We start from the raw sequence: 22,836 nt of genomic DNA on the forward strand, positions 1-22,836 counted from the left end.
AAGATACCCCACATCCAAAGACAAAGGAGAAGCCACAATGAGACGGTAGGAGGGGCACAATCACAATAAAATCAAATCCCATAACTGCTGGGTGGGTGACTCACAAACTGGAGAACACTTATACCACAGAAGTCCACCCACTGGAGTGAAGGTTCTGAGCCATATGTCAGGCTTCCCAACCTGGAGGTCCGGCAATGGGAGGAGGAATTCCTAGAGAATCAGACTTTGAAGGCTAGCGGGATTTGATTGCAGGACTTCAACAGGACTGGGGGAAGCAGAGACTCCATTCTTGGAGGGCACACACAAAGTAGTGTGCACATTGGGCCCCAGGGGAAGGAGCAGTGACCCCATAGGAGGCTGAACCAGACCTACCTGCTAGTGTTGGAGGGTCTCCTGTGGGGGTGGGGGGTGGCTGTGTCTCACCATGGGGACAAGGACACTGACAGCAGAAGTTCTAGAAAGTACTCCTTGGTGTGAGCCCTCCCAGAGTCCGCCATTAGCCCCAGCAAAGAGCCAGGTAGGCTCCAGTGTTGGGTCGCCTCAGGCCAAACAACCAACAGGGAAGGAACCCATCCCCACCCATCAGCAGACAAGCGGATTAAAGTTTTACTGAGCTTTGCCCACCAGAGCAACAGCCAGCTCTACCCACCACGAGTCCCTCCCATACAGAAACTTGCACAAGCCTCTTAGATAGCCTCATCCACCAGCAGGCAGACAGCAGAAACAAGAAGAACTACACTCCTGCAGCCTCTGCAACAAAAACCACATTCACAGAAAGAAAGGCGAGATGAAAAGTCAGAGGGCTATGTACCATTTGAAGGAACAAAATAAAACCCCAGAAAAACAACTAAATTAAGTGGAGATAGGCAACTTTCTAGAAAAAAAATTCAGAATAAGGACAGTGCAGATGATCCAGGGCCTCAGAAAAAGAATGGAGGCAAAGATCGAGAAGACGCAAGAAATGTTTAACAAAGACCTGGAAGAATTAAAGAACAAGCAAACAGAGATGAACAATGCAATAACTGAAATGAAAACTACACTAGAAGGAATCAATGGCAGAAAAACAGAGGCAGAAGAACGGATAAGTGACCTGGAAGACAGAATGGTGGAATTCACTGCTGCGGAACAAAATAAAGAAAAAAGAATGAAAAGAAATGAAGACAGCCTAAGAGACCTCTGGGATAACATTAAATGCAAAAACATTCGCATTATAGGGGTCCCAGTAGGAGAAGAGAGAGAGAAAGGACCCGAGAAAATATTTGAAGAGATTATAGTTAAAAACTGCCCTAACATGGGAAAGGAAATAGCCACCCAAGTCCAGGAAACACAGAGTCCTGTACAGGATAAACCCTAGGAGAAACACGCCGAGACACGTAGTAATCAATTTGGCAAAAATTAAACACAAAGAAAAATTATTGAAAGCAGCAAGGGAAAAATGACAAATAACATACACGGGACCTCCCATAAGGTTAACAGCCGATTTCTCAGCAGAAACTCTACAAGCCAGAAGGGAGTGGCATGATATACTTAAAGTGATGAAAGGGAAGAACCTACAACTAAGATTACTCTCCCCAGCAAGGATCTCATTCAGATTCGATGGAGAAATCAAAAGCTTTACAAACAAGCAAAAGCTAAGAGAATTCAGCACCACCAAACCAGCTCTACAACAAATGCTAAAGGAACTTCTCTAAGTGGGAAACACAAGAGAAGAAAAGGACCTACAAGAACAAACCCAAAACAATTAAGAAAATGGTCATAGGAACATACATATCGATAATTACCTTAAACGTGAATGGATTAAATGCTCCAACCAAAAGACACAGGCTTGCTGAATGGATACAAAAACAAAACCCATATATATTGCTGTCTACAAGAGACCCACTTCAGACCTAGGGACACATACAGACTGAAAGTGAGGGGATGGAAAAAGATATTCCATGCAAATGGAAATCAAAAGAAAGCTGGAGTAGCAATACTCATATCAGATAAAAGGCTTTAAAATAAAGAATGTTACAAGAGACAAGGAAGGACACTACATAATGATCAAGGGATCAATCCAAGAAGAAGATATAACAATTCTAAATATATATGCACCCAACAGAGGAGCACCTCAATGCATAAGGCAACTGCTAACAGCTCTAAAAGAGGAAATCGACAGTAACACAATAATAGTGGGGAACTTTAACACCTCACTTACACCAATGGACAGATCATCCAAACAGAAAATTAATAGGGAAACACAGCTTTAAATGACACAATAGACCAGGTAGTTTTAATTAATATTTATAGGACATCCCATCCAAAAGCAGCAGATTACACTTTCTTCTCAAGGGCGCATGGAACATTCTCCAGGATAGATCATATCTTGGGTCACAAATCAAGCCTCAGTAAATTTAAGAAAATTGAAATCATATCAAGCATGTTTTCTGACCACAACGCTATGAGTTAGAAATCAATTACAGGGAAGAAAACGTAAAAAACAGAAACACATGGAGGCTAAACAATTCATTACTATATACCAACAGATCACTGAAGAAATCAAAGAGGAAATCAAAAAATGCCTAGAGGCAAATGACAATGAAAACACGACGATCCAAAACCTATGGGATGCAGCAAAAGCAGTTCTAAGAGGGAAGTTAACAGCAATACAAGCCTACCTTAAGAAACAAGAAAAATCTCAAATAAACAATCTAGGCTTACACCTAAAGGAACTAGAGAAAGAAGAACAAACAAAACCCAAAGCTAGTAGAAGGAAAGAATTCATAAAGATCAGAGCAGAAATAAATGAAAGAGAAAGCAAACAATAGCAAAGATCAATAAAACTAATAGCTGGTTCTTTGATAAGATAAACAAAATTGATAAACCATTAGCCAGACTCATCAAGAGAAAGTGGGAGAGGACTCAAATCAATAAAATTAGAAATGACAAAGGAGAAGTTAAAACAGACACCGCAGAAATACAAAGCATCCTAAGAGACTACTACAAGCAACTCTATGCCAATAAAATGGACAAGCTGGAAGAAATGGACAAATTCTTAGAAAGGTATAACCTTCCAAGACTGAACCAGGAAGAAATAGAAAATATAAACAGACAAATTACAAGTAATAACATTGAAACTGTGATTAAAAGTCTTTCAACGAACAAAAGTCCAGGACCAGATGGCTTCACAGGTGAAGTCTATCAAACATTTAGAGAAGAGCTAACACCCATCCTTCTCAAACTCTTCCAAAAAATTGCAGAGGAATGAACACTCCCAAACTTATTCTATGAGGCCACCATCACCCTGATACCAAAACCAGGCAAAGGTACTATAAAAAATGAAAATTACAGACCAATATCACTGATGAATATAGATGCAAAAATCCTCAACAAAATACTAGCAAACAGAATCCAGCAACACATTAAAAGGATCATGCACTATGATCAAGTGGGATTTATCCCAGGGATGCAAGGATTCTTCAATATATGCAAATCAATCAATGTGATACACCATATTAACAAATTGGGGAATAAAAACCATATGATCATCTCAATAGATGCAGGAAAAGCTTTTAACAAAATTCAACACCAATTTATGACAAAAACTCTCCAGAAAGTGGGTATAGAGGGAACCTACCTCAACTTAATAAAGGCCATATAGTACAAACCCACAGCAGACATCATTCTCAATGGTGAAAGACTGAAAACTTTTCCTCTAAAATCAGGAAAAAGACAAGGATGTCCACTCTCACCACTATTATTCAACATAGTTTTGGAAGTCCTTGCCATGGCAATCAGAGAAGAAAAAGAATAAAAGGAATACAAATTGGAAAAGAAGAAGTAAAACTCTCACTGTTTGCAGATGACATGATACTATACATAGAGAATCCTAAAGATGCCACCAGAAAACTACTAGAACTAATCAATGAATTTGGTAAAGTAGCAGGATACAAAATTAATGCACAGAAATCTCTTGCATTCCTATACACTAATGATGGAAAATCTGAAATAGAAATTAAGGGAACACTCCCATTTACCATTGTAACAAAAATAATACAATAACTAGGAATAAACCTACCTAGGGAGACAAACGACCTGTCTGCAGAAAACAATAAGACACTGATGAAAGAAATTAAAGATCATACCAACAGATGGACAGATATACCATGTTCTTGGATTGGAAGAATCAATATTGTGAAAATGACTATACTACCCAATGCAATCTACAGATTCAATGCAATCCCTATCAAATTACCAATGGCATTTTTTACAGAAGTAGAACAAAAAATCTTAAAATTTGTATGGAGATAAAAAAGACCCCGAATAGCCAAAGCAGTCTTGAGGAAAAAAACAGAGCTGGAGGAATCAGACTCCCTGTCTTCAGACTATACTACAAAGCTACAGTAATGGTAGTGGCACAGAAACAGAAATATAGATCAATGGAACAGGATAGAAAGCCCAGAGATAAACCCACACACCTATGGTCAACTAATCTATGACAAAGGAGGCAAGCATATACAATGGAGAAAAGACGGTCTCTTCAATAAGTGGTGCTGGGAGAACTGGACAGCTACGTGTAAAATAATGAAATTAGAACACCCCCTAACACTATACACAAAAATAAACTCAAAATGGATTAGAGACCTAAATGTAAGACTGGACACTGTAAAACTCTTTAGAGGAACATAGGAGAACACTCTTTGACATAAATCACAACAAGATCTTTTTTGATCCCCCTCCTAGAGTAATGTAAATAAAAACAGAAATAAACAAATGGAACCTAATGAAACTTAAAAGCTTTTGCACAGCTAAGGAAACCATAAACAAGACTAGAAGACAACCCTCAGAATGGGAGGAAATATTTGCAAACAAATCAACGGACAATGGATTAATCTGTAAAATATATAAACAGCTCATGCCGCTGAATATTAAAAAAAACCATCAACCCAATCCGAAAATGGGCAGAAGATCTAAATAGACATTTCTCCAAAGAAGACATACAGATGGCTAAGAAGCACATGAAAAGCTGCTCAACATCACTAATTATTAGAGAAATGCAAATCAAAACTACAGTGAGGTATCACCTCACACCAGTTAGAATGGGTATTATCAGAAAATCTACAAATAACAAATGCTGGAGAGGGTGTGGAGAAAAGGGAACCCTCTTGCACTGTTGGTGGGAATGTAAATTGATACAGCCACTATGGAGAACAGTATGGAGGTTCCTTAAAAAAATAAAACTAGAATTACCATATGACCCAACAATCCCACTACTGGGCATAAACCCAGAGAAAACCATAATTCAAAAAGACACATGCACCCCAATGTTCATTGCAGCACTATTTACAATAGCCAGGTCATGGAAGCAACCTAAATGCCTTTCGACAGACAAATGGATAAAGAAGAAGTGGTACATATATACAATGGAATATTACTCAGCCATAAAAAGGAACGAAATGGGGTCATTTGTAGAGACATAGATGAATGTAGAGACTGTCATACAGAGTGAAGTAAGTCAGAAAGAGAAAAGCAAATATCGTATAGTAATGCATATATGTGGAACCTAGAAAAATGGTACAGATGAACCAGTTTGCAGGGCAGAAATTGAGACACAGACGTAGAGAACAAACTTATGGACACCAAGGGGGGAAAGCAGCAGGGGTGGTGGTAGTGGTGTGATGAATTGGGAGATTGGGATTGACATGTATACACTGATGTGTATAAAATTGATGACTAATAAGAACCTGCTGTATAAAAAAATAGATAAAATAAAATTCAAAAAAAAATAATAATAGAGCTCACAGGTGCTGAGTGGCCATTAAGTGTGTTAAGAACTTTATATGCATTATCTCATCAAAAGAAAATTGCATCGTGATGAAAACATTCTGGAATTAAATAGTGGTGATGGTTGCAGAACCTCATGAATGTTCTAAAACCACTTAAGCGTATACTTTAAAAGGGCAAAGTTTATGATAGGTGAATTAGATTTCAACTAAAAAAAGAATGTGTATGCAAAAGAGTTTTGGAAAATTACAAATGTAGAGGTAGTCCACAAAGTACTGTGAAGGATATAATAAGGAATAAGTCAGTCTTGTTTCTTACCCTCAAGCTCTTTCTAATATGGTTGAGGAGTTAAAACAGGTACATAAAAACTAACACCTAAAACAGGGTGTGAGGGAGGACTGTCGTGAGCTTACAGAGTTTTATTAGACAGTCTGAGGACGAAGAGATGAGTGATGTATGCAGCCTCCAGGAGAGTGATATCATTGTCAGGATATAGTTTCATGGAATCAGAGGAGCTATAGCATTCCAAAGAATGGGGATATAATAAGAAAGGTATACTATCCTTAATGAAGATTTGATGAGAAAATGAAAATACTATTTTCTTAGAATGTATGACCCTAAAGAAGATCTTTCTAAGGTGGTATCACCCTAGATCTCAGCCACTTCTGGTTCCTTATTGTGTGGCGCTATGAAATGTAATCAGTTAAAAAGAAAGGTGTACTTTTCAGTAGCCCTACTCTTAACTCCATTCTCTGAGCATGCCTTGGTTTCAAGATCTTCTGGAACATGGACACGAAGACATTCTTTTTTACAAAGTCCCTCCAACTTGGTGAGGTTCCAGTACTGATATTTATTAGCTATATGAGTCGGGGCACATTATTTAAACTCTCTGAGCAGATGGGGAAAGTAGCACTTAACTTTTAGGTCAGCTGGGAGTTTCAGGTAGATACCTGGTATGTTTTTCAGTGCCTGGTACCCGGTGAGCCCTCTGGTATGTAGGGCCTAGAAAGAGAGACGGGGGACAGAGGGAATATATCTTCTATGTCCCTGGGTATCTTTGGGATCCACTGGCTGTATTACAGCTGTCCAAACGCTGGCCACACAGTCGGAGGCTCCCTGAGAACCTTTGGAACCCTCCCCAACAGTGCTGCTCTGCTCCTGCCTGCCAATCCCTTAACTCTTTTGTGGGTGTGAATATTTGCATGCATGATTTATCTTCTCAATTTGATTGAAACCTTCCTGAAGGGCAGAGAACACACTTTGCATGTTTGTATTGTCTACACACTTAGCAAATGCAGAGTTCATATTATTCAAATTTTATTTATTAGCTGAATGAATAAAATCAGTAAAAGTATAAATCAGTAGGGAACATGGAAGACGGGAGCGGTAACCTCTTGTTTTTGAAATGGTGTGGGGTTTCTTTTGGGGGGAGAGGTTGCGTTTCCAGCTCAGTGCCAGGTTAAAATAACTGGACCCAAACCACTTCTTGACATTATGGCCCATCTAGATTGGTAAACACAATCTCTACCAGCCAGTAGGACCCCTAAGTCATTCATTTGGAAATGTTTTGGGGTTAAATTAGCAATGATCTGAATCAGGGTGTTTGTTTTGAGGTGAGAGAACAGGCGGCTCTCTGACTCTCGTCCTCTGCAGTGTCACTTACTCCCGGAAACAGTGACTATAGGCCCCAGAGTCCCCTTCAGCCTTAAAACCTCTGTTCCTTGGTGAGGGTTAGTCTCTGGAAGGGCAAAACATAACACTCAGCCTGACTCCGACTTCAGTTGACAATGTAGACTTGGACCATGGGAGTTGTTCTGCACTCGGAAATGAGCGCGAGCATTGAGTGCATTTGAAGACATCATCAAGTTTTCTGTAAAGGGGGGCCCTGGAGTATAGAACTGTATTGTGTTGCACAAAAGAAGCTTATAGACCATAAACAAACCTCCTTGCTAATCTACATGCCATCCTGGGTTGCGCACTTGTTCACTTGCTTAGTGATACTCTAAGAGTATGATAAATAAATGAACAACAGAAAAAAGAAGACAATTTTTCACTTTTTACTGTTTTCCTGGACATAGTTGAGCCAAACGCTTCTTCATAACAACCCCAGAGTAGGGGAAAAGAAGCAGTGGACATATGTGTATGCCATACAGAAGCTAAAGCTTTATATATGTGTATTCTGTTTTATCTGTTTCGAATGCATATAGATTGAAATATATCTGCATCTATAACACACAAACATCCTGCTTGAAGTATGCCCAAGATACTGAGTATACCATTAAATCTTGATCTTTGTTAAAACAAATATTTTTCCAATGAATATGTGATTGCAGATGGAATTAAGAGATGCATTAACTATGGTGTCACTTGCTAAAACTTTCAAGTTCCTTTCCGATGTCATCTTTCATTTTTCCTTTTAACTTGGTCTAATAATATAATCCTTATTCCGAAATGAGCTTTTGTGAAAAAATCAGTAATTACCTTTGTCACTATTTATTTAATGAATCCATGGAAAGACTTCATTAAATTATAAATGCCTCGTTACTGATATTCTCATAATAGATTTTTGAAATTATGGTGTGAGCCAGTTATCTATTTCAAGGAAGACACAAAGTTGAAAAATCAGTACATGTCCAGTGAAATTACTGCTGGTTTTGCTAATGCAATGTCATGAGAATTTGCCAGGGACAATCACATTTAATCCCAGAGAATAAGAATTTGAAATGAATTTTTTTAAATTGTAATTATCTATTGGCAAGAAAGTTTAGCAAGTTTTGTTTATATAATTGAAATGACTTGCTATCCTGTCAATATGGGAGGGATGTGTTTTGAGAATATTTACACTTTCTGAATGGAATTGTAAATATTGGTCCTCTAAACATGCTTGATATTAATATTTTATAGTTTATATGCCTTTTTAATTTATTTGTTTTTAGGGGAAAAAATTGGCCCATTGGCTATTATTTATGCTTAAGTTGTTTTTCAAGGACTTGATGCAACATGGGGTGGGGTAAATAATGTCTGAGTTAGGGTACAGTCTATTGTTTGAACCTACTTTGGTGGTATTCAGTTCTGGTCTAGCTGTCTCTGGAGTTGGAATCCATGAGATGTTAAAGATGTTGGAAGTTGAAGAATCAACATATGCAGGGAAAGATGGGCATCATTTAAAAGTCAGAAGCTTTCCAAGTATCAGCAATTCTCACTGTTTCTTAATAGTTTATTTTACTATGTTGCAAGAAATGAATCCCTGAGAAATCTGGGCATTTACCCTAGAAAATAAGCATTTTGCATTTCATGTTGCAGAAACATTTATGGATAAGGTAAAAGACTCTTTTTCAGAGTTTGGTGCACTTTGTATCTTTAGCATTGTAATGCGTCTATTCACAGAATTTGAATCTCCTTACTGATTAGAACTCTGATGAAAATAGCCTGCTATAGCCTTCCTATCAGAACAAGTAGGAAACTTGAAGAATTTCTTTCCATCTATCCTGGGATATGATGCATGACTATAATAGAAGAGACAGTAAAACAATCAGCTCTAGAGTAACAAATATCTCCATGTACTTGTTATGGTGAAAGAGCTGATTCCTAGGTTGCAACAGGAATTTAAACCTGTTCTGTCGAATATTTCTTCCTGACCCCAGTGAAGTCTAGGAAATGTCTCAACACTACCTTGGTCATTTTTAGATAATAAAAAAAATCATCTGTTCATGTTTAGACATAAGTAATTTCAGCTTACTCCTTTGTAATAATAAATACAATTTCAGTTAAAGCCAATCCCTTATCCCTTTACCCCTGCTTGGGCTGCCTTAGAGCTGCCACTTGCACTGGGTGAGGGAGCAGGGTTGTTTCTCCTCTTCTTTACACGATGTTTACTCTTCTTCCTCCTTGACTCCTCCAGGGATGAAGCAGGAGAAGGAAGAGGAGATAAGGGGCAGAAATGATCTTACTTGGCTAATACAATAGTAACTGTCTAGCTATGCTTAGCCCATGCTTAAGATTGACACTGAGGGGCACTGTTGGGGGGCATTTTGGTGGGTTTTTTTTTTTAGTTCTCTTAACCACATCCTTCAGATGGTCATTTAGGATTTCCGCCTCAGTCCCTGGGCACCCATCACTGCAACTCCAGGTTCTTTCTCTTGAGTTGTCTTAACTACTCACCACCTCTCTCCCCAGGGGACCTCTTGGATAGAATACAACACAATTCAGTGCTGCTCTCTAACCCGTGGTCCATGTATAATGCTCACATGTTCCTTCTAACAAACTAATGTACAGGTGAGCCCTGGTGCAGTAATAACTTCTTGCTCTGCCATCAGAGCATTAGCAGTCACAGTCTCTCCCCTTGAAGATTTGTCAGGCAAGCGTCAAATCCCAGGCAAGGGCAACTGGGGTTGCTGATTACCCCAACGACTGCCCCAAGTTCCAGGAGACAAGTATCAAACTTTCTAAGATGTTCCATTAAAGTCCCTTTCCCGTGCACCCCTAAGATAAGGGAAAAGTAACCTTCTACCTTGGAGGCACATGCAAATCACATCACATTTAAAAATCCTCTTCTAATTATCAATCGCTTCTTGGTCTTTCTTGCCTCTTTAATGGGCTGCAAACAGGTAATTAATTCAGGGTCTCAAAAGCAGTTTTCAGTGCTCTTCTTTGCAAGTCTGGCTTAGGCAATCTTGTACCTCATTTTGTAAAATGGAAGTAGAAATCTGTGTTTGTTTGTTTGTTTGCTTTTTACTTATTGGTATCTCAGGATTGCAGCTGAAACTGAGACAAAAAGAGTCCATTTTAACATCCTATCATGTCCACATATCAGTTGCTTACTATCCTCTATAAAATTATTTTAAGCACGCATTGATTGATACATACAATCTGCAAAGCATAGTAAGAGGCTCCATGGTGCTCCTACTCTAGCCAGAAAGATAAAACAGGTAACAAAGAACAACCAGATTTACCAAATCTGTTAACTGCAGCTAGAAGATGACCCAATATTCCTAAAATTCAGCCTAGTGTAATGAGTGGGAGCTCAACCTCTGGAGCCCGACTGCCTGGGTTTGAATCACAGCTTGTCTCTTTCTAGCTGCGTGACCTTAGCCAAGTTACTTAGTCACTCTGTGCTTCAGTTTCCTCATCTGTCAAATGCAGATAAAATAGTACCTCTTTCCTGGGGCTGTTAGGAGAAATACCAGAGTTAGTATTTGTAAAGTGCTTAGAACACTATAGAAGTATTGTTTAAATAAAGATAATAAGCCTCTTAAATAATATTCTTAAAAAATTTCCTATGGAGTTATATCACATACGTGTTAAAATATAAATATGCCATGTTAAATATTTTACTGAAAATGAGCAAATAGGAATTCTACCAAAATGAAAAAACAATGAGTGTTTGCACCAAAGACCTATGCTAAAAAGATGTCTAAAGATGTCTTTATAGGCCCTTGGATAAAAGGTTAGTGTTTATTGGAATCCTGTTGTTTAGTTATCATCTGAATCAATCTGCCAAAAACCGAAATGCCTTACAATGGCATATATTTAAAAATAAGGATCTTGAGAAATATGGTAGAAAATAAAAATAAGCCCAGGGGAAAACAGTATAGCAGGGGTCTGTGCAGCTTGTAAAATTTCCCTACTCACTTTGACTCTGAGTTTCCTAATAACCAATGTCAGAAAGGAAATGTGATTTTTAAGTCATATTGTTCATCAAGCCCAAAACAAATCAAAACACAAAAAAAGAAAAACCATACTAACCTATTATAAGAAAGAGATCTTTTATGGACACCAAGAACCAGGAATAAGAACTATAGAAGGAGACAATGGCAATGACCAGTGTCCCAAACAACATCTTCAAATACTTCCCTTCAATTAATGCAGTGTTATACAAAATTTTTTTTTTTTGCAATAACCCTCAGTGTAAACTGATGCCATGCTCTTGCTGCTTAGTTCAATGATGAGAATCCAGCAAGAGGTCAAGAGGATGTGGTCCAAATCTTCTGGTTTCTGAAATTCTGATTTTAAATTTCTGCAGCAATGGATGGACTATATGTCCTTTGCATCCCTTTTCCCCCATGTCGTTCCTCTCAACTGAGGTTTGATAAAAGGTGAGCTGCAGACAGTTTGAGGTTATGTACTCTGACAAGGGCCCACACTGCAAGTATTCTGTGCTACTGATTAAGGGCAAATCCACATGCTTTAAAAATCAACTGAACTCATGGTAGAGTTGACAGCCCTGCTGTTAGAGAAGGTTTCTCTCAGAGACAGAGGACATAAGCACATGTTTCTCTTTGCTGCCTTGTATTATGAAATTATAAAGTTAACAGCCACAAACTTTGCACTTAGAATGTTGCTTTGCATAATTCAGAGAGGTAGTCACTTTTAGATACCCATATCTTAACTTCATCTTAGCTTAGGTATAAATGAAGAATGAGGGAACTGAATTCTAACTCTAGCACCCCTCTATTTAGTTATATGACCTTGAACAACTCATTGCACCTTCCTGTGTCATAGTTTCATCATTTGCAAAATAAAGAAATTCAGTGAATTTCAGACTCTTAGCATATGATGGTTTTTGTGTGTGGGAATAATGATTGTACTCATTAAATGCCTGTCTGTGTGCCCATACCCTGTAGAGTGATTTTGTATTTTGTGAGCTTTTGTCCACTTTGTATTTAGAAATAGACTTCATTGCTCTGATTTCACCAGTTATTAAAAGGGAGAATTTCAAGCCTCATTTTTCTTGTGAAATGGAAGGCATGGATTAAAGGAGCTATGTTAACATGAAAGTATATCCTTTAACACAGGCAGCTGTGCACCTTGTCTGTGGCAACCTCTGGGAAGAAGGCAGCTCAATTCTCTTGAAAGCGTGTCTTTTGGAATATCAATTATCCATGAAAGAGATGCTTCAGATTTATCCAAATGTCAAGAACCTTGCCGGAGCTTTTCAGAAGTAAAATCGGAGGAAAGCAGCTGTTGTTCTGAAGCATGTTTTTGAGCAATACCCTGTATGTAATTCTTATTAAATGATGATGAATCAGCACAACTTCATACAACTCTTTTTACTCCCCTCCTCCCTTCCAGCATCAAGGAAAAATCGGAGTTAAATTTAATGTTGGGACAGATGACATCGCCATCGAAGAGTCCAATGCAATCATTAACGATGGGAAATACCATGTAGTCCGTTTCACGAGGAGTGGTGGCAATGCCACGTTACAGGTGGATAGCTGGCCAGTGATTGAGCGCTACCCTGCAGGTAAGCCAGTGAATGTGTATCGGGGAAGATTTTATGAAAAACAAACTGGAAAACGAAGCATTGTTTTCGTCCGTTTCACCCAACTGTGGGTTTTCTGAGAAGCCATCAAGTATTTATCAGATTTTAGAGTCATGTGAATGTAATGCTGTCCTAAACTGTTCTTGATACAGTGTACAAATGGCATTTTATAGGAGAACTTGAAGGCACACATTATCGTTTGCAAAATTCGGGACATCAGTGAAACCAAAAAAATGCACACATAAAAGGCACAACATGTCAAAGCTCTTTTTTAACTGGATCCTTGCATTTGAACAAAGGAAAGGCTTTGTCAAAAGTAACAAAGTTAAAATTTAAACCTAAGAGAGGGAATATCATACCACTTTTCTGTGAAAGAAAATAGGACGAGAGTTCCTTTGATGGTGGTACATAGCTGAAACTCATGAAAGCTGCAGGAGGACCATGGGACAAACAGAGAAATAGTAAAGGAACTATATATAGTACCATAAAACAGCAGTTATAAGAACATGTAAGTAAATGAAATTTGTTTTCACTGTCATATAACCATGGGGTTTCGCAAAGATTCTGTGACACTGGTAGTATTAGTCATTTCAAGTCTATAAAATGTATGTCAAGCTATTACTGATAAAATAAAAATTATCTTGTTCATAATTAATGAGTTTTGTCAGTACTGTTATTGAAACAAAGGCAGTAGATTAGAAACTTAAACCAGTGTTACTTGTGATTGCATATATTCTCAATTTTTAAAATGCTATTTTAAAGTAAAATCCAAATTAAAAGTCCAAAGGTATTTTACTGAAATTATTATCCTTTCCATATTTTAGTACAAAAGAGGTTACTAAAAACATCAGTCTCATTTATCTGTGTATATAAAGATAAAGAAAGATTAGTATAAAGAAAGATTATAAAAAGAAATTTTTATTTTGCACAATAAAAATGATTACCAAAATTTATATATAAATTTCTCTATTACAGTATTTGTTTCTTGAAAGAAACAATTCGAGGAAGTAACTGACTTACTAAATAAAGATCAATTTTTTTTAGTACTACGTATGCACAATTATGGAATGAAATGTCTGTGATACCCTTTTGGACCTTTCATAATTTACAGCATCTACATCTTCAAGCCACATTTCAAACCTATTCTATAAATCTGGTGCTTTACAAATATTTGCTGAATTAAATGTAATAAAAAAAAAACCCTGCTCTATGACAAAATTCAGAAGCAAGCACATTAATAATATGCCCAGTGCCTTTTATAATACTGGCAAATAGTAGACACTCAATAAATATTTGCTGAATTGATGTCCTTGGAATTATCCCGGTTTTAAACTACAACTGCAAGAATGCACACCTTCTGTTAGCAACTTTAATAAGACTAAGGAATGGAAGATCTGGAAGGAAAGTAACTTAAATATGTATGCAGTGCTACATAGCCCCTGCTAATCCCTCATTGCATGTACTGAATCCTAGTAGAAATGTAATTTTTATGATAACTGCAGCCTTAGTGAAACAACAGAAACGTAAACTGGTGAATTTCCTAAAATCCAGATTAATCAATACCTATTTACTGAGAGGAAGTCATTGCACTGGACACCACTGAAGATATAAAGTAGGATAAGATCTAGACTCTGCTCCTGGAATGTTGTCATCCGTGAACAGTGAACCTGACCATGTAAAATGATAAATCCTGTTACTATTACAGTGTGGCAGTTGCCTCTTGAAGCCTAGCTTTGTTTCACCAGTTAATTCTTTAAAATTATCTTAGTTTAGTAACTTTTCACTGTTATCATACTTCCAAACTAGTATCTTTAAGAGCCCTATTCTAGAGAATGTTAATGGTGACTTATGAGAGGAGAGAGGAAGTCCCACTCTCAAGTTAGTTTGGGAAATTCTGCGTTAACTAAGTTAAAAATATCTATACTTGTACTTTGTTATATTAATACCATAATGAATCTCTAAAAGAGAAATATAGTATGCATTTCCCAAGCATAGATAATCAGAACCTCGTTTTCTAATGCACTAATGCGCTTGGATAAATATTTTATGTTTTTAAAAATTTCTATACCTCACTATTTTAATATATTTTATCTGACTAACAACCCTTTAATTGTGCACATACCAGACACTATATTCTAGGCATAGTCCAAAAAAGACATGATCCCTGTCTTTTTGTGGTATGCTAATGTCCAATTTGAATATCAGTAGCTGAGATTGGAGCAGTGTTAATTAACTAAGTCAACAAATATTTCTGTATTTTTTTCTAGACTAATAGTTGTTTAACACATATGATGTCTTATGTACCAATTAAATGGATGCTCAGTATACGAAACAATATAAAATATATTTAAAAATCAGAAGCTGGCAAAATCATGATAATTAAGGAACGACTCTTTAGTAATACTCAATTTAGCTGCCACCTTTTATATTTAGTCAAAGATTCTAAGTGTCCTTTCACCAAAAAGTATTTTAGATGTTATTAATAAATCAAAAGTGAGCAAAGTTGCAGTTGTTCTGAAGGATGCAAGCAAGGGTAAAACACAGAATCTGCCCTTGAGAAAATTAGAGCAGCTGTGAGGAATTTCGATATATACATATAAAAAGTTAACAGTCAATATGTAAAGAACTCAGGGGAGTCACCATGGTTGTCACCAAGCATTTTATTAATCATCTGCTCTGTGTGCATTTCAGCATGATGTTGAGGTAGGAAATAAGCCATGAAAATTTCAAATACCTTTTTCTCTCAGAGCTTCATCTGCAACAATGCCATAAGACTGAATACAAATTTACAAGTATGTGTCATCTAGATTAAAGTTTTTAGAACAAAGTGATCTTATGTATGAGCTCAACAGAAATGTCTAGCATATCTCTTTTATATTGGTTTGTGGTATGAATATTTTTATTTTAAAAGTTTTTTTTGTTTGTTTTTTGGTTATTATTCATTAGAAAATCAGACGGACTAATGCTTTTACCACTAAATCCTGTAATCAGAGAAGTGGAAACCAACAGACTATATTTGGTTCCTTTTTAAGTGCCTGCACTGCAAAATATAGGTAATAGGGGTTGAAATTAGTAATTAAGTATAGCACTTAACCTTCCATTATAGGACTTTGTGGTAAGTGCTTTTATATGAAGCAATTCATCTGGTAGCAACACTGTACCTTTAATGAAAAGTACCTAAAGCATTGACCAGTGGTATTAGCCTATAATTGTCTGGAAGGCTTTCATAGAGAAACTAATTAGTAGAGGTAGATTTTATGCTCTTTTGGAGTGTATGAAATATTCTCATAACTCAACAATTCACATGTTAGAATAAATATTGAATTTTCTGAATAGAAGACCCAGTTTTCATTATTTTCTGTGCATTTTCTGTGCATGGAGCAAAGTATAGAAATAATATTTTGCAAACCATTTAAAGTCAAGAAAGCCAGTTCTTGGTGCTTATCAGTTAAAGCTCTAGAATGTAATGCATCATTAATCCCTGATTTGTTCCTAATTACAGTTAGCAAAATTTTCTCTCTCAACAAACATAGACTTCGTCTTCTCATGATGTTAATCCACAAAACCTAACATTATTTTACTAGCCCAGACTAAAGATTTCTCCAGATAAACCACAGTTACCTTCGAGGATAAACCATTGAATTCATTTGTCTACCACAGAATGCCAAAAAGATGTTATTTATTCTGTACAAGGTCAAATATCCATTTTATTCCTGTCAAGTTAATACATCAAAGCAACAAATGTATACTATATTAAAGGAACTTCCTAGGCTTACCATCTGGTTACAGAGATACGTAAAAAATGTTCAAGATTAAAAATATACTATGTGGGAAAATACAAGTGTTATCATATCATATTCAGCTAATTTCTTTTTTTTTTTTTTTTAATTTATTTATGGCTGTGTTGGGTCTTCGTTTCTGTGCAAGAGCTTTCTCTAGTTGCGGCAAGTGGGGGCCACTCTTCATCGCGGTGCGCGGGCCTCTCATTATCGCAGCCTCTCTTGTTGAGGAGCACAGGCTCCAGACGTGCAGGCTCAGTAGTTGTGGCACACGGGCCTAGTTGCTCCGCGGCATGTAGGATCTTCCCAGACCAGGGCTCAAACCCGTGTCCCCTGCATTCGCAGGCAGATTCTCAACCACTGTGCCCCCAGGGAAGCCCTGCTAATTTCTGAATAAGAAAAATGAAAAGGGAAAATTGGTTCCAAGAAAAACAAGCCATTTTGGAGTGAGTGGTCTAGCAAGACTACAAAAAATATAGGAAATTTGGTTTGGGTCTTGAAAGGCTAGATTACATTTTAATGGGATTAGCAGGAAGAGGTAGAGACAGAAAATAATTAGGAAGCTATTAAAAAGCCCAGGTATCAAAAGATAAAGGCCTAAGGTAAGGTGTGAGGGTGTGAGAAAATAAAGAGATTGAATACAGAATACATTAGAAGACCTAGTGAACAACTGAGTAAAAGGAGAGTCATTTCTACTTTTTAGTTCCCCCCTCTCTCTCTCTCAGTGTAACCATTGATTATTCAATGTTTTGATGCTGCAGTGTGGCCACTAGACTGCATTAGGTAACAATGAAATGGAAACCTGTGATAGGAATAAGTAGAGAAGTCAGAGATATAGTTGCTGTTTACTAAGAGTTTAGTCTATTTGGTAGGCAAAGAAGGATTTTGAAGACCTACCAATGTCACATAAAACGGATTAGCTTCAAAGTTAGTAGTACAGGGTTTAGTTGCTACTAGAGTTTAAAGAAAAGAGAAAATGGTGATCTGGAGTGTTGTAACAAAGCAGATAGTTTAGGGACGGAAGATTTGAAAGAAAGAGGAATAACTCAAGGAAAGACTTCATGGAGAGGGTGTAAATGCTTTTTGCATGACCATTCAATTTGGCTCAAAGATCTTATGGGGATTATCTCTAAATCTTGACTTTGTTTTCATCTTCAAAGGCTTCAAATATTTCAGGGCTCAGGGAAAGTCATATTGATGATTTCCCTTTAAATTCTACACACTTAGTTTAGATTAATTGATTGATTGATTTTTAGCTCGAGTCATTAATTATTATGTATTTAAGCCACTCCATCATTGAAAGTTTCCTATATGGTACTAAAGTATCCATTGGTTTGAGGATTTTCATATTTTTATTTCTTTTTAACTGAATTTTTACTATGTGGATGATATAATTGAGAAAATCTACCTCATTTATAATCATAGAACTTGAAGGAGGTAAGGAACTTCGAAGATCTTCTCTTCCAGCTCCTTCACTTTTCAGACAATAAAATGGAATCTTAGAGAGGCTAATGGATTTGATCAGGATCACTATGCTAGTTAGTGGCAGAGCCGAAACTACACTTGGAAACTCCTATCTACTGGCTCTGTGTGCTTTCCTTTATACTGTCTGGGAGACAAAAACCAAACAGAAGAGAGATCATTAGATGTATCCTTCAGCATAGCAAGGTATATCCTTCATAACTAAACATTATGATTTACATGATCAGGCATAACTGTCTATATTAGCCCATGTCACAGCCTACTGCTTCTACTGACTCACACAGACACACATACACACAAAACTATCGTATGAGTGTTAAAAAATAGTAACACATGGAATAAAAATAAGTTTCTTACAAAAACCACAGTTTTTTGTTATCACTAAATTTTTGAATAGTATTACTTATTAGTAGGCACTGATTCTTTTTTAACCTCATTTTAAAAACTTAATTAGCAAATTAAGGAAACCATTATGAATCATACTGTTTTACTCTTCCTGCAGCAGTCAACCTTTAGGTTGACATGATTTCAAACTTTATATATTTACTAATTTATATTTATTTCTCGGTGACATCACTTGAAACTTAGTTGATTTCAGTAGCTAGAAGAGGAATGGTTCATTAGAGGATTCAAGTATAAGAATTCTTAAGTATTATTCAGGAGAAAAACTGTATCTTAATAGACGACTTGCCCCTGTCTTGGTTAAATGTAGAGATATGGGAAGAGTGTGACTGAATTTTGTTTCCCTCCTACAAAGTAAGGCAGTGAAAATCTAACTCACTTATGGAAACTGATAAACCATACAGAAGATGTGAATCATTCTTTAAATAAACTACAAGTTTGGGGTAGGCTCCAACAGAAGACATGATTATCAGGACTTGGCACATAATAGAGTACTTAATAAATAATTGTTGAATAAATCCCATTTCCTCATTTAACTTCAATGTCAAAGCATTGTCTTTTGCTCATGTTTTTTAGCCAAAACATACATAGGTGCATGGATAAATATTTATGGGAATATATAAATGTTTGGCTTTCTATTTGATATAGTTAACTGTTTACTAATCCAAATTATCCAAAGTAAAGCTTCATACTATGAGAAATATGAAACTTCAAATACTATAGCTGTATTAAAATTAGTGACTAAAACTCTGACTTTTTCCATTTTAATTATCTTCTTTCACAGTGTTCAGTTTTTCTGAGACTTTGGGGGCTTTTCTTAATGATGAAGCATAATGAACTTTTTATTGAGCAGTATATTAAATACATCCACCTAAAATGCTTAGCTTCAGAGAAATTGTATCCAAGGAGATGGAAAGAAATGATATATTCTCAGACTTCTCACTTGTTCTTATATATTCTCAGTGACCTGTATTTTTTTCTTTTTTAATATCAAAGCGTTCTTACAGTTACTGTAACATAATCATATTAGGAATTTTAATTTTCTGATAAAAGAAAGAGAAAGGTTCTCTCATGGTTTGATGGGCATCATTTAGACTACACAGTCTGGCAAACATAGATAATATAAATATATATAAATGGCAGCCCTTCTTCATGGTTTCCAGAAGATTCCCCCTTTATCTTCTTGTTCCCCGTCATTGTTTCCAAATTACAATTTGTTTAGAGATTTAAATTCTTATCATAATAAAGGGAGGCGTTGATTTCACTCCTGAAAAATACTTGGGTTAAACAGAGAATGGCATTATCATAAATTTTAAGTAAAGGTAGCCAAAAATGTTGACTGAGGAATTGGGTTCAAGGACTCTTCTTCAAAAGTACTGATCAGGATAATGAATCTACCTACTAGTTAAAAACAATGAATCACTTATGTCAGATACAAAAAAAATAGTTGCCACTATAAATGAAAATTTAGTTTTTAGAAGTTGAGATAGAAATAGGTTTTCAGAAATAGGTAAAGGCTAAAAGTCAGAGAAATTACATTTTTAAGGATATTAGGCTTTCAGGAAACTTGCAGGTGTTTGGTTGATTTTGAAGAGATTTATAGTTTTGTGACAGTGCTTTTATAATTTGATTATTATCCAAAAGTATCTTTATTGTAACATAGTGTATAATTACCTGAGTTCAATGGGAGATCAGCCGTGTTCCCAACTTAATGATGGGCCCTTCTTTTAATTTTTTCTCAAACACTCTGATCCCTATTTTATCAAGAGGTTTTATTAAATTGTCCAGGAATATTTATATATTTTTATGATAAATACTGATAACAACTAGTATTTTTGCGTATGATTAAACAGTTTTTTAAAATTCTACTATTTGCTTTTTTTCCTCTCAACCCTTAATGTGAGCATTTGTATACCACCTATGAGTAAGGCTCGTACTCTTCATACTATTTCCCTTTGTCTGCTGTCTACCCACTTTTCTTATTTTGTTAGCTCAGGAATTAGTTGGTATTAAATGTCATTTTTTTCCTAGTAAACAATGACAGTTTGTTCAAGGGGTAGCAGAATAGCAAAAAGGTAAAAATTTCATACACTAATGTTGAAGTTCTATATGAAGTACAAAAATTAGGTAACTATCTGCAGTTTTAGATTAATCTAGATCAATTTTTCTTAACTTCCTTTGAATCTCTGCCTCTATAAGAATCTGATAAATAGGGCATCTTATCTTTAGAAAAATACATAGATATCTGCATGTACACTCAGTGATGCATATCATTTTTAGGGGTTGTGCCTCAACATCCTTATGGCCCATTAACCTCTGAATTAGAATGCAGAACCTCTGCTCTGGGTGATCTTAAGGAGGTCTAGAATTCAGAGGAAAAAATAAAGTCTATTTAATGAACATATGAGGAGGAACCTCCTCCTACCCGAATGAAGCAAGCTTCCAATGAAATGTAACTGCCCTTTATTAACCTTCTAATAATAATAACTTTCTAACCACTGATGTTGCCCTGGATGTAGCCTCTGCTAGTTCAGATAAAATTCTTTTTCTTTAACAGAACAAGCCCAACTTTTGTACTACCAATTTAGAAAAATTGTTCTCTCAAATATGATTACAAGAACGTCATAATCCTTCCAACAAATGGATTTTGACCACTGATACTGTGCTTGCTATAATTCTAACATTGGTGCATTGCATAATAAATATCCTTAAAATCAAAGTGCGTGATTTGAGGGTCTCATTTGCATAGATCCATTGGTAAGTCATCTGAGGATTCTGAAGTGTGATGGTGAAATAACAGTGTCCAATGCAGTCAAGACAAAAATGACTATTAATCTGACACCTTTGGAAAGGATTACTTTTTATTATTATGAGGGCAAGGTAATAAAGCCCTTTGCATGTATAGAGGAAACTTTAGAACTCATGAAGAAGGGTAGTTTATCTCTTTTTCTCTCTGTACTAGATAATTTTTCACCTTTTTCTCCCCATCACATTCTTAATCTCTATAGTTGATTCTCTTATATATGTACTTAATTCATTCCAGGAGATCACTGACAACCCACTCCTTCCTTTCCATGAAAAATAGATCCTTAACATAAAAAATGTTATAACTAATTAAGTTAGGAAAATATATATTTACGGTTCTGTATTATGAATGAACTACCTCAAATGTGACAAACAAAGGCATTTTTGGCACTATCCAAAGTTCTCAATTTAAAAAAAAAATCCATCTAGGGCGAGGATTGACAGACTTTTACTGTAAAAAGCCAGGTAGTAAATATCTGGCTTTTGCGGGCCACATGATCTTTGTCACAATTACTCAACTTCACCACTATAGGTCAAAAGCAGCAATAGATAATAAGTAAATGAATGGGTGTGGTTATGTTCCAATAAATCTTTATAAAAGTAGATAGAGGGACACATTTGACCTGTCGGCCAGTTTATTGACCCCTGATATAAAGGCATGACAGAAGGACACAAGAACCAATCTGAAAGAGCTCCTACTAGCCAGAAGGAGCTATTTGAGCAACAAAATAAATATAGTATTGGATTATAACCCAAATAGTGAAATAAATATCTGTGAGCACATACTGATATTAAGTGATTGAATAGATAGATAGATAGACAGACAGATAGATAGATGTGTGCGGGAGTGGGGACAGCTCCTTCTTAGAGAAGAATTCCAGTACCAAATGTAGAAGGGCGATGGAAGTAGAAATTGAACATTAGAACTTCAAAGTAATAATTGTTGAAGGCAAGATTCACCAATAGATGCTAAAATTAGTGGGTAGAAGTTTGAATAGAGACTAGTAATTTATGTAATCTAAAAGTGTCTCCTGCAAGGGGAAAATAGAAACTTTCCACAGAGAAACTCAGCAGACCACCTTAACTAAGTGGTTGAGTTAAACATCACGAGTAATAAGAAATATGGACCTCATGCACCTCCTGATATGATGCGCTGAGAGAGGCACTTTATTTCTCTGGTATTCTTTGTATTCTCAATTAAAATTCGTGACCTCAGTCTAATCATGACAAATACAATGTGCGAATCTGGATTGGATCCTGGAACACAAAAAGGACATTAGTTAAAAGCTGGTAAAACCTAATAAAGTCTTTACATTAGTTAATAGTGTAGTAACAATGTCAATT

The 22,836-nt window shown here is 36.3% G+C and overlaps 1 protein-coding gene across 23 annotated transcripts in view; it reads left to right on the forward strand.

Moving 5' to 3' along the window:
• NRXN1 (neurexin 1) overlaps nucleotides 1–22,836 on the forward strand; it is a 1,116,259-nt gene that overhangs the window by 927,730 nt on the left and 165,693 nt on the right. For all 23 annotated transcript variants that reach the window (XM_036873338.1, XM_036873339.1, XM_036873343.1 and 20 more), the window contains one exon: nucleotides 12,835–13,006. In XM_036873338.1, coding sequence (XP_036729233.1) covers nucleotides 12,835–13,006 — 172 coding nt within the window. The remainder of the gene's footprint in view (nucleotides 1–12,834; nucleotides 13,007–22,836) is intronic.

This window comes from Balaenoptera musculus, chromosome 13, assembly GCF_009873245.2.
Source record: "Balaenoptera musculus isolate JJ_BM4_2016_0621 chromosome 13, mBalMus1.pri.v3, whole genome shotgun sequence".
Classification (NCBI taxonomy): domain Eukaryota; kingdom Metazoa; phylum Chordata; class Mammalia; order Artiodactyla; family Balaenopteridae; genus Balaenoptera; species Balaenoptera musculus.